At 49.1% G+C, this 20,411-nt stretch overlaps 1 protein-coding gene across 1 annotated transcript; it reads left to right on the top strand.

Annotated features, from left to right (window-relative positions):
- The first annotated feature begins 6,981 nt into the window (after positions 1-6,981).
- LOC100356058 (lysozyme-like protein 1) lies at positions 6,982-19,524 on the top strand. The gene is made up of 5 exons (XM_002717290.4): positions 6,982-7,117; positions 9,752-9,913; positions 10,374-10,532; positions 18,565-18,643; positions 19,324-19,524. The coding sequence occupies exons 2-5, from the start codon at positions 9,763-9,765 to the stop codon at positions 19,391-19,393; spliced, it is 459 nt and encodes a 152-aa protein (XP_002717336.4). The 5' UTR covers positions 6,982-7,117; positions 9,752-9,762; the 3' UTR covers positions 19,394-19,524.
- Positions 19,525-20,411: the final 887 nt, after the last annotated feature.

The raw sequence follows: 20,411 nt of genomic DNA, 5'->3' as shown, positions 1-20,411 counted from the left end.
ATTTATCTTTCAGTTGCATTTTCTTGCCAACATTTTGTATCCAAATATTGTATGCGAATACTGCCCCATATTACTTAAGGGGCCTGCGTCTTTGTAGCTGTCCGAGGGGGGGCCTAGAACCAACTAGAATACTGAGACCCACCAAGGGTCAGGTCAGCCTCAGCTATGTCATTCCCACCGAGAGAATTCCTTTGTCAAACTGCCCGGCGGAGACCACAGAAGATGGGCGACTGCTTGTCCGTGTTGACATAAGCCAGGGAGAGGACTGGCTGTTTCAGAAATCCTCACGCCCCAGATCTCTGGCCGGTGTTGAGGATCTCTCCGCACTGTAGACCCGTTCGTATAGAAAGTCTTTGGATTAGGCCAAGGCTCGGAGACAGAACCTGGAACTGCGGTTGCAGGGCTGGGCAGTGGAACACCTGAACAAGGGTTTCCTTATGGGGAGAGAAAAAAGGTTTGGAAGTAGGCCGTAGTGATGGACGCACAACACTGTGAATGCATTTAATGCCTCCGGATTTGACTTTAAAATGGTCAAAGTCAATTTTTTGTTATCGGTATTTTGCCACGGTGAAAGCAAAACCAAACACTGCAGACATTAAAAGCTGGTATCATCGCTATGAAAAGGGCAGAGCCTGATTGATTTGTTTGCGTCTCTGCCTTGGTCTCAGCATGGTGGCTGGCTGCTCGTGTAGGTAACTGTACAAATCAGGGAGCACTTTGATCTGTGTGCACCTGTTGCATGTGACAGGTGTGTCCCCCCATCCTCCTCAGACTTCCCGTGGCCCCCAGGGGAGTGGGCTGACAACAATGCAGCCAGCCACTCTGTGGCTTCTGGCAACTTCCGGCACTGCAGTCCTATCTGTAGGATCAGGCTGTATCAACAGAGTTGTTAATCCAGTGAGCTGGATGACGAGACCTCTAGGCAGGTGCTTGGTAAAGTGGTTCAGGTGCAAAGTGGGAAGAGTGCGTGGTTTCCAGCCCTGGCTCTGCTCCCGACTCCAGCTTCCTGCTAATGTGCCCGCTGGGAAGCAGCATCTGATGGCTTGTGTGTTGAGTCCCTGTCACCCACGTGGGAGATCAGGATTGAGTTCTGGGCTCCTGGCTTAGGCCTGGCCTGTATTTGGGGAGTGAACCAGCAGATGGAAGATCTCTCTGTCCAACATCATTTGTGCACGTGTGCTTGTTGGGTTTGTCATGAGCGAATTAGTTAGCAGATGTGGGATTAGTGACTGATTTTTGTGTCGCTATAAACAAATGCTTCCAAATTGCTCAACTTTTCTGTGATAAGGAGCTATGGGAAGCATGCAGATTTTTCAACTTGCTTTGGACTGACTTCAGAATTGTAGGAAAGATGCATAGGTAGTGATGTCTGCATATTTGGGGGGTATTTCGACAAATTCATGGGAAATAGAAATACTACATAGTTTATTTTGGTGCAAAAACAACTTTGAAATCCACTCATAGTACTTTCATGACAGGTATTTTAAAAGCAGATTTATTGGGCAGGCGCTGTGGCGCAGTGGGTTAAAGCCCTGGTCTGAAGCGCCAGCATCCCATATGGGCGCTGGTTCTAGTCCCAGCTGCTCCTCTTCCGATCCAGCTCTCTGCTGTGGCCTGGGAAAGCAGTAGAAGAAGGCTCAGGTCCTTGGGCTCCTGCACCCACGTGGGAGACCCGGAAGGAGCTCCTGGCTCTTGGCTTCAGATTGGCACAGCTCCAGCCGTTGCAGTCAATTGGAGAGTGAACCAGCAGATGGAAGACCTCTCTCTATCTCTACCTCTCTCTGTAACTGTCTTTCAAATAAATAAAATAAATTAAAAAAAAAAGCAGATTTATTTATTTATTTGAAAGGCAGAGTTACAGAGGGAGATAGATAGAGAGAGAGAGAGAGAGAGAGAGAGAGTCTTCGCTGCTTTTCTCCCCAAATGGCCATAACAGCCTGGGCTGGACCAAGCTGAAGCCTGGAGCCAGGAGCTTCATCCGGGACTCCCACTTGGGTGGCAGGGGCCCAGGCACTAGGACCATTTTCTGCTGCTTTTCCAGGCGCATTAGCAGGGAGCTGGATTGGAAATGGAACAGCTGGGACTGGAACTGGTGCCCATGTGGGATGCCAGGGTAGCGGGCGACAGCTTAACTCACTGCACCACAGCACCAGCCCATCCTAAGAAGCATTTTCATGCACCTTTGAAGCCCCCTCATCAGCTAGCTCTGGCTTTCCCTAACTTAACATCGTCCACATCCACGGTACATTTGTCAAACCCAAACAACAAACATTGGTTCAGTCTACTAACCTTAGGCTTGTGGGGGATTTCCTCGGTTTCCTAGCATCGTTTTACGACCCCAGAGTCCAGTCCAGGCCACCCAGCATTGCTCAGGCTCTGTACGGTCACAGTCCACTCCGGGCTCCAAGTGTTTTTCAGTCCTGATCGGCATGGCTTCGAGGCACTGAAGGGCACCGCTCAGAGGTTTTGTTAGCCATCCCTCGCCTGGCTTCTACAATGCTTTCCCCTGTGCAGTTGGGACTGTGGTCTGGGGAAGTGAAAGCAGAGACCATGCATCAGGAGTGTTGACACACTCACCCCTGTGAGGATGACCCTGAGGCTCACCCGGCTCAGGTGCAGCCAGTGGGGCTCGCGACCATATTGTCACCCCTTTTCCCTTCCTATAGTCTGTGGATTCCCCAGCTAGTGGGGGAAGGGAATTAAACTCATTTCCTGGAGGGGGATTATCTGCATGGATTATTTGGAATTCTTCTGTGGTGAGATTTGTTCCTTCTCCCTATCTATTTATTTATCCTCTCTTGTGTTTACATCAGGATGTACTCGTAGATATTTATTTGATTGTCTGTGTAATAACCTAAGACTATAGTTATTTATTTTGCTGCTCAAATTGTCTCATCTTTGGCCATTGGGAGTCCTTTTAGTCTGGCTCTTCTGTCCCTTTGATGTGTTCAACCATCCACTGTTATCCCTAGCCTTTTGTTTAATCTTATTTTCTCACACTGACCAGACGACCAGACTCTTTTTGCATTTTGTCATCCCAGTCCTAAAATCAGCCGACTTTCTATCCAGTCCTGGTTCCTTTACTTTGGATAATGGTACGCAAAACCAGATATGGCTGCTAGATAAACTCACTGCTCCCGGGGTGTCTCTCTTTCTGTGTTCTCTCACTAGATAGTCAAGAAATAAATGTATATATACTATTTATTTATTTGAAAGTCAAAGTAACACACACACACACACACACACAGAAAGAGAGAGAGGTCTTCTGTCCATTGGTTCACTCTTCAGTTGGCCGCAATGGCCTGAGCTGTGCTGACCTGAAGCCAGGAGCCAAGAGCCTCTTTCGGGTCTCCCAGGTGGGTGCAGGGGCCCAAGGACTTGGTCCATCTTTTACTGCTTTCCTAGGCCATAGCAGAGAGCTGGATTGGAAGTGGAGCACCTGGGACACAAACCTGTGCCCATATGGGATGCTGGCACTGCAGGCAGCAGCTTTACCCGCTATGCCACAACGCCATCCCCAAATACATGTATCCTAACCCAGGTACAGACACATGCTATCTCGATTCATTTTAATATACAGATAGGTAGATAGATGATAAATAGGCAGGAAGATTGACAATAGATAGATGGTAGATAGATAGATAGATAGATAATAGAGAGAAAGATAATAAGTAGGTTGATTATAGATAGGTAGGCAGCTAGATGATAGTAGAGATAGATGATAGAGATATGAAAGATACTAAAGATAATAAATAGGTAATGGGTTATAGATAAATAAATGGTAGATGATTGATAGATGATAGAAAATAGAGATAGATAGGTAGGTAGGTAGGTAGATAGATAGATAGATAGACAGACAGCTTTGGGTTATTTGTAACATCTTTATCAGACAGCGTGAAACCCGGCTCCCTTTAGCCATAATCTATTCACTCGCTTGTTTAACCCTAGTTTACATGTCAAGTATTTTTTTTTTCTGAATTGCTTACCCTCACCCCTATGGGAAACAAATTTACCAAGGAGAGCACATTGCTTATGCAGACACCGTTTTGTTTATAACTTAAACCATCCGTACCGGGCTTCATCTTCCAAAGCAACCTGTGCGGGCCACCCTCTTCCCACCCTCTCTGGTGGCATTGTGTCCACATCTGGAAAACAGCCTTGTCTTTTGGTGACAGATGGAATTACATTCTGAGAGTCCTCAACAGCCTGTTTGATTCTCTAAGGTTTGCATGGTCTTTGCGGGGCAGACGGGCCTACCGGCTTTGGCAAACTCACGGGGTCGTGTACCCACTAGCTCAGCACCATAGCAGCCAGTTCCATTGACCTAAAGTTTCTCTTGGTTGATTTTCCTGCAGGTTAACCCCCTCCCCAAACCTCCGCAACCACAGATCTGCTTTCCATGGCCATAGCGTTTCCATACCCTCATACAAATGGAGTTGCAAAACACGCGTCTTGAGGGCCTGGCTTCTTTTACTTAACAAATAGTATTGAAGAGTCCTTCATGTCAGAAGGATCAATAGCTCATTCCTCTGATTCCTGGGTATCCTATTGCTAGGAGACGCCACCATTTTTAATACAGTCCCCTGTTGGAGAACATCTTTGTTGACTCCAAGATGTTTGTAGTGATTTTGCAAACAGCACCGGCTGACTTCTCCTTGTGTGACCAGGAACTCCCGATGCTCCTGCAGAAGTAGGAAGGAGTGGGAGTGCTGGTTTGGATGGTGCACCTGCGTCTAACTCTAGGGAGGGGCCGGATCGTCTTTTCCAAAGCGGTGGGACCATTGTGCCTCCTCACCGGTGATGAACGAGGCTTTTTGCCGCTCTGCATCTCTGCCATCCTTTGACGATGTTTGGTGGTTCTGATTGGGGTGAACCGCTGTCTGGTTGTCTGTCCCTTCCCTAGCGACAAGTGATGCCGACATCTCCACATACGTGTGGTTGCCATCTGTGTCTCTTCTCTGATGTCCTGTCTGTTCAGGTGCTCAGGTGGAAAGTTGGGCACGAGCACCTGGGGGGAAGGGCCATGAGACCCTCCTCTGGGGGAGGGACCAGGGACCCTGCTCTCCACCAGGGCCCACTCAGGACCTCCCACTTCATGGTGTAGTTTGTGGTTCACTTGTTCTTATAAAATAGAAACCCAGTCAAACTGGGAAAGTCTAGTTTATGGCACATGGGCCAGGAGAGCTGTTTTTTTTTTTTTTTTTTTTAAGATTTTATATATTTGAAAGTCAGAGTAGAGAGACAGAGAGAGGGAGGGGCAGAGAGAGAGAGAGAGAAAGAGAGAGAGAGAGAGATCTGCCATCCGCTGGTTCACTCCCCAGATGGCTGTAACCTAAGCCAAAGCCAGGAGCTTCTTCTGGGTCTCTAACATGCAGGTGGTAGGGGCCCAGGCACTTGGGCCATCTCTTGCTGGTTTTCCCAAGCCATTAGCAGGGAGCTGGATTGGAAGCAGGGCAGCCGGGACTTGAACAGGCACCCATATGGGATGCTGGCATTGAAGGGAGTGGGCTTTATCCGCTAGGCCCCAACTCCAGCCTGGAGATTGAGCCTGAGATTGGAGCAATGCTGCTTCATTACACGATCATTATAACCTAATTAGCATTGTGGTTTTGCCCCCTTCCCCACCCCTCGGGGGCCTCCTCAATGCACACTGGGAAGCCATGCAGGCACAGACCACCACCAGGCAAGCAACTCCCAGGCGTCAATTAGAAATGCCAATCAAGAGCATCATGGCCATGTCACCAGTTAGTACCCTTAGACTTTAGGGATAAAAGCCCTAAGCTAGGAAGAAAGGGGGCCATCTTCTCTCTCGAAGGCCCGCTTCTCTTTTGGAGTGACTTTTTCACTTTGCTTTGTCATCCATATTACTGTCTCACTGAACTGTGAGATTCACTGCTCCTTTGGTGAAAAGAATCATGGCAAACCGGCTGCTGTTGACGACAAGGTGGCTTCCCCAGTTTTAATTAGGTAGTGTGTTTTCTTATTGTTGACTGTTGAGAGCTCTTTATATATTCTGGCTACAAGGCTTTTCTTTTTTTTTCAATCAGACACATGATTAGGCAATATTTCTCCTAATCTGTGGCTTGTCTTTTCAACCTCCTAACGGTGTCTTTTGAAACTCAAGCATTCTTAACTTTGATCACGTCCAATTAATTAATCTTTCCTTTTGTTTCATGGATTATGCTTTTGGTGTTGAATCTAAAATATTATCACCAGGGGTAGGCGTTTGGCTCAGTGGTTAAGATTCTGTTTGGGACACCCACATCCAACTCAGAGTGTCTGGGTTCAAGATAGCTTCCTGCTAATGCAATCTGGAAGGCAGTCGGTGATGGCTTAACTGTGTGGGTCCCTGACACCCATGGGAGAGATTCAGGTTGAGTTTCTGGATCCTGCCTTTGGCCTGGGCCAGTCCTGGCCACTGTGGTCATCCGGGGAGTGAAACTTCAAGTGGAACATCCATCTCTCTCTCTCTCTCTCTCCCTCTCTCCCTCTCCCTCTCTCCCTCCCTCCCTCTCTCCTCTCTCCCTCCCTCTCTCTAACTCTGCCTTTCAAATAAATAAATAAATGTTTTAAAACCAATGTAATGACAGCAAAGGAGGTTTGTGCTGTTCATGAAAACCTTTCAATGCTAGTTTCCCCTCTACCTTGCTCTTTTCCAAGTTCAAGTTCTGTGAACATTTATCATTTGGCATGTGGGTGTGGGGTGTGTGGGGTTGCGATTGGCAACTTCATCGACACTTACTGCTGGTACCTGGCTACCTTTCCTGACTGAGGGGACTTTGATGCAGTTAGGAGGCTGCTGCCTTGGAGAGGAGCCCTCGCTCGGTGGCGTTGTGGAGGAAGGAGGGCTCGTGATGGGGAAAAAAGAAGAGAGAGAGGAGTAGGGAGGCTCAGTGTGACCATCTGTCCTGGAACACGGGGGCGCAGCGTGTCAACAGAGTTCTAGAATCTCTGGGCAGCTGGCAACAAAGGCAATAAGAATTCTTCTTTGTCCGAGGCTCCGAGGAAAGGCTGTGAGGGAGGGAGACCCTACTGATTTCTCCGTGGTGCCTTGTGAGGATCAGCCATGCCATCAGTGGGTGCAGGAGACTCCTGGGAGCTGCTCGCCACCGACTGAGTAAGTAGCCCGTGCCCTTGCCCCAGAGCCCCCTGAGAAACCAGCTTCTGCCGCTGCACCGGGATCTGTCTTTTCGCTAAGACCTCAGTTACTCCGAGGGAAGCAGCATCCCAAAGACCCAGCAGTGCCACCCCCTCGACCCTCACAGAGTCTTCTGGAACTTTCTGGGGGGGGGGGGCTGCTAGCACTGAGGGGTTGTCTTTGGATTTGTTTGCAACCATAAAGTTCTCAGGGCACGGAAACCAACTTTCTTTGTGAGCTCTGGGTCTTCTTATTTATGTGTTTGAAAGGCAGAGAGAGGCAGAAGCAGACACAGAAAGAGAGACGTCCCATTTGCCGGTTCACACCTCCAGGTGCCCACAGCAGCCAGGGCTGGGCCAGGCCAAAGACACGAGCCAGAACACAATCTGGGTCTCTTGTACGGGCGGTCAGGACTCAACGTGCCTGAGCTGTCATCCGCCACCTTCCAGGAAGCTGGAAGTGGAAGCACCAAACCCAGGTGCTCCAACAGAGGATGCAGGTGTCCCAGGCAGTGTCGTGGGAACGCTGCCTCCTGGTCTTCGTTTGAAACTTCGCTGGCCCGCCTCTGTGTGCCCAGCACTCTTTTTTGTTTTTTTTTCTCTAAAGGACCAGGTACTAACTATTTTAGGCTTTTTGCAAAACGCACGTAGCTGGTGGCTCGGTTACATCAAGCTCCTGCTGTCATCACCAGCCTTACTGACCTTGAGTCGTCGTCTTCAGCCCAGCCCACTCTGGTTCAAGTTCAACCCCAGCCGCAAGTGCAGCAGCTGGAGGCTCTGCCAGGCAGGTGCAGCACGTGACACTGGAAACACACAGAGCTGGCAAGTGCAGATCCTGTGCGGTTATCAGAAATTTCTTCTTCCTTTCCCAACACAGTGGGGCTGCTGAAGAGAGCGCTGCAGGGGCCGGCGCTATGGCGTAGTAGGCTAAGCCTCTGCCTGCAGGGCCAGCATCCCACATGGGCGCCGGTTTGAGTCCTGGCTGCTCCACTTCCAATCCAGGTCTCTGCTATGGCCTGGGAAAGCAGTGGAAGATGGCCCAAGTCCTTGGACCCCTGCACCCATGTGGGAGTCCCGGAAGAAGCTCCTGGCTCCTGGATTTGGATCAGCTCAGCTCTGGCCATTGCAGCCGTCTGGGGAGTGAAGCAGCAGATGGAAGACCTCTCTCTCTCTCTCTCTCTCTCTCTCTGCCTCTCCTTCTCTCTCTGTGTAACTCAGACTTTCAAGTAAAAAATAAATAAATCTTAAAAAAGAAGATATCTCTCTCTGTATCTTATTGTTCTGCCTTTCAAATAAAAATAAAAAAATAAATAAATAAGCCTGCTTTAAGAAAAATGGGAGAATGAAAGAGAGGTCCTTAATATTCTCCTTTCAATAAGCTTCAGATGACCGTTTTTTTTTTTTTTAATTGATTGATTTAAAAGGCAGAGCTACAGAAAAAAAAAAAGAGAGACAGAAAGATCTTCCATCTACTGGTTCGTTCTACAAATGGCCACCACAGTCATGGCTCAGCTGCACTTGACAGAAGCCAGGAGCTTGGAGTTTACTCCAGGTCTCCCACGTGGGTGCAGGGGCCCAAGCACTTGGGCCATCTTCTACTGCTTTTCCAGGCGATAGCAGAGAGCTGGATCGGAAGTGGAGCAGCCGGGACTCGAACTGGCTCCCATATGAGATGCTGGCACTGCAGGTGGCAGCTTTACCCACTATACCACAGTGCCAACCCCAACCCAAACACCAAGTCCTGAAGTTGCCTGCGTAGGCCCAGGTGTGTGTCAGCGCTGGCTGCCATGAGCTGTCTGTCTAGACACCGACAGAATGCCCCCACCCACCCCATGTTTCATTGTGTTAAATGTTTTCCATTTGTAGAAATACTCTGTCATTTCTACCTGGATGTCCACAAAGGAGGGTTCACCAACTAACATTTCAATTAAATTTAATCAATAATTAGATTTTTGCTTACATTTTTTATTAATTAAAATTTTAATTAATTAAATTTTTAAACATTTTAAAATAAAATACAAAAGGTGAAGCATTCCCTCAGTCTACAGCCAGGGCTGTGCTGTGCTCTGTGGAAGGCACTCAGCAAAGAGTGGCCAGACTGACTCCCTCCCTGCCCTGCGTTCTGCCTGGATTTTCTCTGGTTTTCCCTGGTGGCTCCCCTTGGCTCTTGGGTGGAGCCACCCCAGCTGCTGCTCTCAGATTTTTCTTTTACTTACTTGAAAGGCAGAGTTACAGAGAGAGAGAGCAAGAGAGAGAGAGAGAGAGAGAGAGAGACTGCGAGATCTTCCATCTGCTGGTTCATTCCCCAGATGGCTGCAGCAGCCGGAGCTGGGCCTATCGGAAGCCAGGAGCCAGGAGCTTCTTCTGGGTCTCCCACGCAGGTGCAGGGGCCCAAGGACTTGGGCCATTTTCTACTTTCCCAGGCCACAGCAGAGAGCTGGATCAGAAGTGGAGCAGCCGGGACACAAACCGGTGCCCATATGGGATGCCGGCATCGCAGGTGTTGGCCTAATCACTGCCAGCTCCCGTTGTCAGATTTGAAGTTCCTGCAGGTGACAAACACGCCCTTGGGCTGCAACAAGATCCTCTGACCCCGGCTCCTGATCTCTTCCAGGTTCGGTTCTGATGGGTCTCAGAATGAGGGTTGCTGCCATCCTGGCCCTGGTCGGCTGCCTGGCCACCGTCACTGAATCCAAAGTCTACACTCGCTGTAAACTGGCAAAAATATTTTCAAGGGCCGGCCTGGACAATTACGAGGGCTTTAGCCTTGGAAACTGTGAGATTTCTTCCTGCTCCCTTGCATCCTTGGCTTCCCTGGGGAGGTGCCAAAGGTCCCATCCACACCCGCATCTTCATGGTCCCAACTTTCCCACACTCTGTCTCCACCTGGGGTGGCTGGTGGGGCTTCGCACATCTTCAGCTGCTGCTCTCTGCTCCCTGCTTCTTCCCTGCTCATTCCTGGAGCGCTGGAGTCATGCTAGTGAAGGAACCAGGAGACGAGGCTGCACCTGCTGGCATTGTGGGGGGATGACCTGACATCTAGTCTAGATGAGTATCTGCCTTTGACAAAGTGTGCAGGCCCAGGTGTGCCATTCCCGCCCCTCACAGGCCCTTCCTATGCCTTGTGGGTGCGACCATCTGCCCATGCCCACGATCTGCCCGGAGGAGGCGATGTGGGATCATGTAGAAGGCTGAGACAAAGCCGGGCACTTTGGCCGGGCTTTTTGTCTCCCCAGGGATCTGCATGGCGTACTACGAAAGCCACTACAACACCACGGCTCAGACCGTCCTGGAGGATGGGAGCATTGACTACGGCATTTTCCAGATAAACAGTTTCACGTGGTGCAGACGTGCGAAGACGCAGGAGAAGAACCATTGCCACGTTGCCTGCTCAGGTACTGTTTTGGTTTGTCCAAAAATAGCATTCCTGGGGACAAAGGCCAGAAAACTGGTGAGGGGATATCCACCTGTGGTCAGCTTTAAACTACAAGTTAGAGTTGAGAATTCCAAGTATGTCTTTTCCAGGCCAGTCGATGGTTTACCAGTTCTCCCAGGTGACGTGTTTGTCTGAAGGTGTTTTTTTTTTCCTACTAGGGTAGTTTTTTAAGCTCTCTGTGCAACCAGGGGCAATGCACCAATTCTGTCGTATACAGAGACATCTGATCTTGTCAATAGCAAGCCCAAAGCTGCTTGCTTTCTGAGAGCACCCAAAGGATACACTCTGTGCAAAATGAGACAGAGACATGCACCTTGGGTTTCTTAAACAGCAGCAATTAAACCAGCACTCAATTCCAAGTCTCCTGCTCCAGTCATTCAAGGAATGCAGGTGTGCGTGAGGCCCCCTAAGCCACCCCCTGCACCGCCGGCCTTCCATTTAGGTGCCAGTTCCAGTCCCGGCTGCTCCACTTCTGATCCAGCTCCCTGCTACTGCACCTGGGAAGGCAGTGGAGGGTGGCCCGAGTTCTTGGGCCCCTGCAACCTACGTGGGACAGCTGGATGGAGTTCTGAGTTCTGGCCCCCAGCCGGCATGTAGCAAACAGGGACCTCAGCCCTACGCCAGCAAGGAGCTGAGATGGCCCAGAACCCAAGTGAGCAAGGAGATGGCTCCTCTGCTGGAGTCTCCAGAGTGTAGCCCAGTGATCCCCACATCCCGCTGCCTACCTACTCTGCAGGAAGAAGCCCTCGTGTCTTCCGGCCACCAGTACTAGGTGTCCGGCGACTGTAGTGGCAGCAGTAGGAAGCTAACAGACCTCCCCTCCATCAGGACATCCTACTGATTTCACAGTAAATGATAAGTACAATTAAAAGGCAAACATCCACCAAGACAAGGTAAACGGAGGAGGAAACCTCTTATCTAGAAATCCACTTTGTCTGACCTTCTCTTTTTCTGGGTCACGCCCCCAAATGCCTGCAGCAGCCAGCACTGGGCCAGGCTGAGGTCAGGAGCCCATCACTGCCTCCGGGTTTCCCACACGGGTGGCAGGGACCCATGCAGCGGGACCCGCACACCCCATTCTTTTCCTTTCAGCCCGCGGGTTTCTTTATATGAAAAGTGGACCTCTGTAGGTAGCACACAGCTGTGTGGTGCTTTGAGATCCGTGCCACCTTTTAGTTATTTTAATTTGAGAGACAAGGAGAGAAAGAGAGAGAGAGAGAGAGAGAGAGAGAGAGAGGCAGAGAGCTCCTGTCTGCTGGTTCGTTCCCCCAAACGCCCACAACAGCAGAGGGGCTGATGTCAGGAACCATGCGCTCAGTGAGGATCTTCCTGTGGATAGTGGAGACACAGGTGCTCCAGCCATCACCACTGCCTCCCAGGAGTTTGCATGAACCCAGACACTCTGATGGGGCTCCCTCACCAGAGCTTTAACCGCTAGACTACCTAGCCCCCTGCTTCCTTTTAAGTTAATGTAATATGTGCAAGCATTCTTTTTTTAATTTCCTCCATTGATTTTTTCACTATGCCTCTTCTTTGTCACGGGTAGTCACTTTAAGATCATTGTCTTCTCACGTTCTACCTTCAGATAATGCACCACTTCACATGGGGTGTAACACAGGAACCCTATAACCATAGTTGGGGCTCCCCACCCTGCGCTTTGAGCTGTGTTGTCTTACGTGTTATGTCCCCACAGTGATTTTTCTGTAGTTTTGCTTACGTGTCTTAAATGAAGTGATAGATTTCATCGCCTGAATCCCACAGTAATATTCCCAACACTCTCCGTTCCTTTGGGCGGAGCACTGGGGCACACGGGTAAGTGGTATTTGTTTTCAACCTGAAAAACTTCCTGTAACTTTTAAAATGCCATGTAATTCATTATTTCTAGGGTGGAAATCTACTAGCGAGCATTCTCAGGTTTCCTTTTTCTTGTAATGTGTCTGTTCCGTTTTTTGGTTTGGGGAGCTATTTTCTCTATCCGTAAATTTCCGGGGGCCAGGATGTGGTCTCATGGTTGATGCGCTGGGTAAGACACCCACACCTTACATCGGAGTACCTGGGTTTGTTTGCAACCCTCCCTGGCTCCTGCTCCAGCTTCCTGCTCATGCACACCCCAAGAGGCAGCGCGATGGCTCAAGCACTTGGGTCCCCGCCACCCACGTGAGAGACTAGGATTGAGGTCCCAGCTCTGGCTCTGGCTCTGGCTCTGGTCCAGCTCCAGCTCCAGCTGCTGTGGCCAGAGACCCAGAGACAGGGAGCTCTGTCTGTCCATCTCTCTTTCTCTCTCAATTACTTTTTATAAAAAGTAAAAGAAGTCTTTGATCCTTGAGTTTACGATTTTATCTCAATCCAGAAAAAAAAAATTGTCTTCCATTTTTGCTTCAAATACTTGTTCCTGAGAATTAGATCCTATCTCAGTGGCACCTACGTTGGGTTGTTGATGTTGTTCCGAAGCTTGCTGAGGGCATTTGCTGTCTTTCAGCCACTCCCTCTTCTCTCTTTGATCTTCAGTAGTTTCCATTGCTCTATCGTTACATTCTCTGATCTTTTTTTCCAACATGCTTCACCTATAAAGCTCATTAATTGAACTTTTTTCATTTCAGATTTGTATTGTTTTCAGCGCTAGGTACATTCTTGTACCTTTCATCTAATTTTATACATGTTTTCATTTAAGTCTTTAATAGAGACAGGTCCCTCAAAAAGAAAATGTATATTATGAGAAAAACGCTATGCATGCATTGCAAAAATTTTTTGCCCTCATATCAACTAATTTTTTAATGTCATTCCCCGCAAACTTCTGAGGGCACTTTTATTTCTTCTACTAACCCAATCAGCCCTGTCTTTTCTGGGTCTTCCCATCAGTGGTATAAGAAGTTATTTTTTGCCGGGTACTAGACGTAGTGTTGCTTGTCTAGATTACTGTAAGCAGCGGTGAATCTTGTTTTGCCAAGCAATTGAGTTCATCCCCATGAACCTGACCCTTTAACTGTGGAAGGCAAGTTCTCAAGTAGCACTGGCTTCTCCCTCCCCCAAGGCATAACTCTTTCAGGTCCCTTTGGAAGGTCCTGGGGATTCAGCAGGGTCTCTTCTCTGACTGGACAGAAAGCCAGTGTCACCCACACCAGGGGAGCTCCGTCATGGTCCAGATCCCGTTGGATGCTTTCTGTCTAGCTCCTTGGAGATGCACCCTTTGCACGCAATCTGGAGCCCTCTGCCAAAGACTTAGAAGACACCCCATACTGACTTCTGGCTCCTGCAGGTGCTCTCCCCAAACCCCAGCTGCCTTGCTGTCTGGTTCCAGCTCCTGGGTTGGGAACATTCTCCTAGGCAGGAAGCCACAGTGAATACAGGGCTCCTCTCATTCCTTCTCTGCATGTGTGGCACCTTGAGCCTAGACTGCTGGTTGACCAAGATCCGAAAGTCTCGTGTGCAAGTGTTTTGTCCAGTGCTTGGATCCACGTGCAGTTTGCTAATGTCAAGTTGCACAATGTAGCTCCAAGTAAGGGAGTTTGGGGCCAGTGTGATCTCCAGGGCAATCTCTGATCCCAGGAGATGAAAGTGTTGGATGGACGCTGGCTGGAGGTGAGAACACTCAGAACAGTTTTCTCACCGGAAATAGCGTGCAGTTTGTAGGGGTGGCCTTCAAGATAGAAAACAGGGTGTTGGCTTTACAGCCTGGCCACTGGCCAGTGATGGGCCTGCCTCAGCCTCTGGCCAGGGACGCTTTCATGATGAGGTGTGTCATTCTGTCCTACGAGTGGCACAAGGGACATGCGGCATGGGAACCCAGAGACAAGTCAGCATCAGGCTGTAGAGGTCACGTGACGTTACACGCACAGGGCATGTGACATCACACAGGTCACGACATTACACACAAAGGTCATGTGACATTACACACAGGTCACAGGACATTGCATGCATGGTTCATGTGATACTACATGCACAGTTCATACATTCACGCACAGTTCATACATTCCACACACAGTTCATATATTCATGCACAGTTCATGTGACACTGCGAGCACAGTTTGTATGTTACAGTTCATACATTGCATGCACAGCTGACACATCATACATAGTTCATACATTACACAGTTCATACATTCCACACACAGTTCATACATTACACACAGTTCATACATTGCATGTGCAGTTCATGTGATACTGCATACACAGTTCATACATTCCACACACAGTTCATACATTCCACACACAGTTCATACATTCCACGCACAGTTCATACATTCATGCATAGTTCATGTGATACTACATGCACAGTTCATACATTCCACACACAGTTCATACATTCACGCACAGTTCATACATTCCACACACAGTTCATACATTCACGCACAGCTCATACATTCCACACACAGTTCATACATTCATGCATAGTTCATGTGACACTGCGAGCACAGCTTGCATGTTACACACAGTTCATACATTGCATGCACAGCTGACACATCACACATAGTTCATACATTACACAGTTCATACATTATACACACAGTTCATACATTGCATATGCAGTTCATGTGATACTGCATACACAGTTCATACATTCCACACACAGTTCATATGATACTACGTGCACAGTTCATACATTGCACACACTGTTCACATGACATTACACACACTGTTGATGAGACATTACACACATGTCATATGCCATCACATGCACATTTAATGCATTACACACAGTCCATGAAACATTACATACAGGTCACATGACTTTGTGCACACTGTCCATGTGATACTGCATGCACAGTGCATACACTGCAGGCACAGTTGACACCACAAGCCCAGCTGCTGAGGGCACCGTCTCGTCAGACTCTCTTCTCAACACCTGCCTACGGACCCCACCCCATGGGGACAGAGAACATTCTACGTCTGCACTCTGGTTTGAGTGTCGTCTCACGAGTGCCCGTGTTGGAGGCTTAGCCCCCAAGCTCACACGTTAATGGCGCTGGGAGAGGGGGACGTTAGATGAGGTGGTGGTGGGCGTCTCATCACAGCTCTGGAGGCTTCAAAGGAGGAAGAAGGAAGCCCGGGAGCTCACCAGATGACGTCCCCGCCCCATTCCAGCACAGCAGGAGGGCCTCAGGGCTGCCAGGCAACACCAGTGCTGTGCTCCTGAACAACCCTGAGCCAAGTGCACTTTTTTTCTCAATTACATTTTCTCAATTTGTAATTTTCCTAAATGACCTATTTTTCTGCATTACTTTGTTATATAACAGCAGAAGACAGATTAAGATCATGCATGCATGAATTCCTAGGAATATATTTAACATAAAAATACTTTAGTTTGTGCAAAGTGGGATTAAAAGAAACATTTAGGGTGCCAGCACTGTGGCACAGCGGGTTAAGCCACCATTTGCAGTGCCAGCATCCCATAGGGTTGCCGGTTCAAGTCCCAGCTGCTCCACTTTTGATCCAGCTCTCTGCTGGTGCACCTGGGAAAGCAGTGGAAGATGGCCCAAGTAAGTCCTTGGGGCCTTGCACCCACGTGGGAGACCCAGATGAAGCTCCTGGCTCCTGGCTCTTGGTTTTGACCTGGCCCAACTCTGGTTGTTGCAACATTTGGTAAGTGAATCAGTAGGTGGAAGATATTTCTCTCTCTCTCTCTCTCTCTCTCTCTCTCTCTCCCATTCTCTGTGTCATTCTGCCTGTCAAATAAATAAATCTTTAAACTAAAAAAGAGATCTGTTTACTTTGGTACAAATTTTTTTTGAAGTCCATGCATACAAAGGGTCTGTGAAAAGTTCATGAAAAATTATCTTATAAGAAACTGTGCCTGGATTTCAAATATTTTCACCAAAACAAACTTATATTTTATTTATTTGTTTATTATTTTCAAAGAGACAGAGGTAGAGAGAGATTCCATCCACCAGTTCACTCCCCAAATGGCATCAACAGTTGGGGGTGGGCCAGGCTGAAGCCAGGAGCCCAGAGCTCCATCCAGGCCTCCCATGTGGGTGGCAGGGGCCCAAGCACTTGCACCATCTTCCTCTGCCTCCCAGGCACATTAGCAGAGAGCTGGGTCGGAAGTGGAGCAGCAGCCGGGACTGCTGGTGCTCTCACGTGGGATGGGGGTGTCACAACCAATGTTTAACTACTGTGTCCCATACCTCGATTGTGTTAAGTTCCATTTCCTGTGAACTTTGTGAGATAGCCTCAGAGATGCACATCCACCAACACACACACACACACATTCTCAGACCCACGTTACAAAGTTTTGCAGTAACAGCGACATTCATTGTTGGCTGACAGCATGGTTTTCTTAACACAGGAGTTTCAGCCCAAGGTGACCACCCACTGGTCTGTCTAGCCTAGTTCCCTGCTAGTATCCTGTCGGGGCCAGGGAGTAAACGCTTCCATTGCATATCGCTTTGCTGTTCCCTTTCCTGGTTTTTTTTTCCTGACTCCTTAGCTGTCTGTTTGACAAGCATCAGAAGCTACATCCCTGCCCTTCTATTGCCCTCTTGTGACCATCTTCAGTACTGCAGGGCTGCCTCTGGGAGTGGGGGGCTTATTCTCCCAACCCCCACCATCCTTCCTTCCTTTGCATCTTTTCCTAAGCGAATCTAGTCCTGTCCCACCAGCACTCTCAAACCATCTCGATTGTGCCAAAAAAAAAAAAAGTGCAGGCCGATGGTCTTACGCGACGTCCGTTTCCTGAGCCTGCAACCCCGAGACTTAATATATTAAGGATTAATATGTTAAGCGGACTGCCTGGTCCCAGGTGCAGAACTTGCTATTGGTGTGCACACACCTGGGATGTGCTCCCACCCTGGGACAGCAGGATAGAGCATCCCAGCCCCAGAGACCCCCCAGACCCCACTCCCGTTGGGAAGAGTGACCCACCGCTGTGGCACGCGTGGCTTGGGCACCAAACCTAGTGACCCAGCAGCTCAAAAGCAGCAGCAGATGTTCCCTAAGCAGCAATCTTTGCTAAGAGAACCACACACCTCGGGCTAGGGGTGCCGGCTCTGTCACCAAGCTGTCCGTCTGCCCCATCCACGACAGGATCCACTTGCCACAAGCGGTGCCGCAGTACCTGAGACATGGTGGGAGCAACCGAGGGACTCAAGTTGTCATTGCGTTGGGTGTGACTGCAAATGTGCCACTTTTATAATGCTTTTCCAGATTTATTGCAGGATGATTGGTGCAAATTGTACATAATTTAAGGCACACAATGGGATGACTCGGTGTAGGCATACGGTGAAGTGATGATGGCAGACTCACTCTCTCTACAAATTCCAAGTCAGCAATACAGCACTGCTAGCCACAAGCACCTGCTGTGGGTGAGATCCCAGAACTCACTCACCTTGCCTCTCAAAGCGTGGATCTTTTTATCAGCATCTGCGCATTTCCTGGAGCCCTGTCCCAGCCCCTGCTAACCATAGCCATGGTTGTTGTAGGCATTTGGGGAATGAACCAGTGGATGGAAGATATCTCTCTCTCTCTCTCTCTCTCTCTCTCTCTCTGCTTCTCCCTCTCTAGATATAACTCTGACTTTCAAAGAAATCAAATAAAATCTTCTAAAAAAGGCATAATGATAAAGACTGATGTATTTGACTTTAAAATCTCCGCATATAAAAACCACTTGGGGTAAAAATCTACTTAAAGACATAGACTAGAAATTTCTAATAGAGTTTACTATCTACCTACGAGGACATCTTACATGCCAAAACAGCCAATGTAGCCAATATACTGCTCTGATGTGTATATTTCTTTAGGACATAAAAAAAAAAACATTTATACGTGTGTCTTGTACAAACACTTTTCCAGAAAATTCCATTCTTTGGAATTTCAGGTGATCCATGGCAGGCATGGTGTTTCAGCCATAAACAAACATCTTTTGATTGTGAACAAGCCCCATGAAATGGGAAATCTGTCTATTGCAAAAGCGGCAGGAGAGGTGGAGACGTCGGGATTTGAATTTCCCTCAGCGGCAAAGCCTCTGCTGACACCCCCGTGTCTTCTCTTTCCAGCCTTGCTCACAGACGACCTCACCGATGCGATCATCTGTGCCAAGAAAATCGTGAAAGATACCCAGGGGATGAACTACTGGTAAGGGTCTACCCATCATGGAGCCTGTGGGCATTGCCAGAATGTTTTCCAGTGATGAGTGGGAGGGTAGCCAACCCAGATTCAGCCTGGGCTGGGCGGGAACGGGCAGAGAGGGAGAGTGTTGAGATAGGATGATGTACTTGCCGTGTGAAGGGGCTCCTGACAGTGGACCAGGAGCTACTGTCTCATGCGGACCAGAAAAAGCCGGTCAAGTCCATAGACCAGATGGAAACCAAAGCTTCAGGTTGCCTTTGATTTTGCAGGGCGAGAGCAACGTGTGTTGGGGGCAAAAGAACCCACAGCAGGGAGAGGACAATGAGCTTGGTTGTCACCTGGTGACAGCCCAGAGGACGTCCCAAGGATGAATTCCCCACCCCCCACCCCATCTGGTTTGGTCATTGTGCACTTGGCCATCCACTTGGGGAACTTCCAGACATAAGATATCTGAAGAAACCATCCTGTCCTCACCAAAGTTGTTTCCCTCTTGCTGAGGTTAATATCGATGGAGGGAAATCCAGGGAGGGGAACAGCTCAACACAGCCCAGGCATCCGTAGGGGTCAGTCCTGGACCTCTGGGCACAGCCAGTTATTGGGTGAAAGATGCATGGGCTGCAACCCACGCCTACTAGGATTCTCACGCTTCTTTCTGCTCTTGCTGCCTCTCTCTCTCTTCTCCCCAGGCAAGGCTGGAAGAAGCACTGTGAGGGCAAGGAGCTGTCTGAGTGGAAGAAAGGGTGTGAGGTTTCCTGACCCGGGACCCGGACCCACAGTGCCTGGCAGTGGGTCTCTGGGATGTGTGATGACTGGGCTGTCCTGGCTCCTTTCCTGCCCGTGTTCAAAACTCAGCTGTATTTTTAAGGGAATAAACATTTCCATTGAAAGGTCTTCGTCTGGACTCAGTCTCAGCTAGCACCTGCGAAGTCATCTCCCTCGTGTCCCTGCCCTGGAAGGAATTAGCGGTCCTGCTCCCTGGGGGCACTGAAATGGCAGTTGGTTCAAAAAAGAACTCCCCTCAGCTCAACACTGGCTGGGAGAATGTTCCGGCCTCGCAGGGCCATCCTGATGAAAATTCTGATGGAACCAAAGAGAGGAAATTGCAGACGTGACAGCCCCCCAGAGAGTACCCCGGGGCTATCCCAAAACATCCACTGCAATGGACCCTAGCAAATTCAAAAGCCACACTTACTGTCCTCAAGAAAGCTGTTTTCAGCCTTAGATGTACAGAATGTATTAGCGTGCCCAGGAATTCAGAGACTCATCACAGCAGTGGGCTGAGATGCTCGGACCCCACAGAGATATTCCCAGGATGCCTTGTGCTCCACCCAGGGATGCTTGCTGCACTGGTCCACGTTACAGCTCTCCACTTTCCTGTCCACATGTCTCTGTCCTGCTGGGGCACAGTTGGTCGAAGCCACCTTGTTCCCAGTCCTGGCGCAAGCAGGAGACATGGGTGAAATGCAGTGTGACCATGAGGGGTGGGTGTTGGGCCTCGCAGGTGTGATATCGCGTCCCACGTGAGGGTACCAGGGTTTGAGTCCTGGCTCCACTTCCCATTCCAGCTTCCTGAGAAGCAGCAGGTGAGAGCTAAGTACTTGGGTCCTTGCCACCCATGTGGGAGACCCGGAATAAGTTCCTGGCTCCTGGCTTTGCCCCTGTTGTTGTGGGCATTTGGTGAGTAAACCAATGGATGGAAGAGCTCTCTCTCTCTCTTTCAGATAAAATGAATAGCTTAAAAAAGAGAGACTGCACTAAATTAAGAGTTGCTAGA

The sequence above is a fragment of the Oryctolagus cuniculus genome, chromosome 13, assembly GCF_964237555.1.
Source record: "Oryctolagus cuniculus chromosome 13, mOryCun1.1, whole genome shotgun sequence".
Classification (NCBI taxonomy): Eukaryota; Metazoa; Chordata; class Mammalia; order Lagomorpha; family Leporidae; genus Oryctolagus; species Oryctolagus cuniculus.
This window is presented reverse-complemented; position numbering and strand designations above follow the sequence as displayed.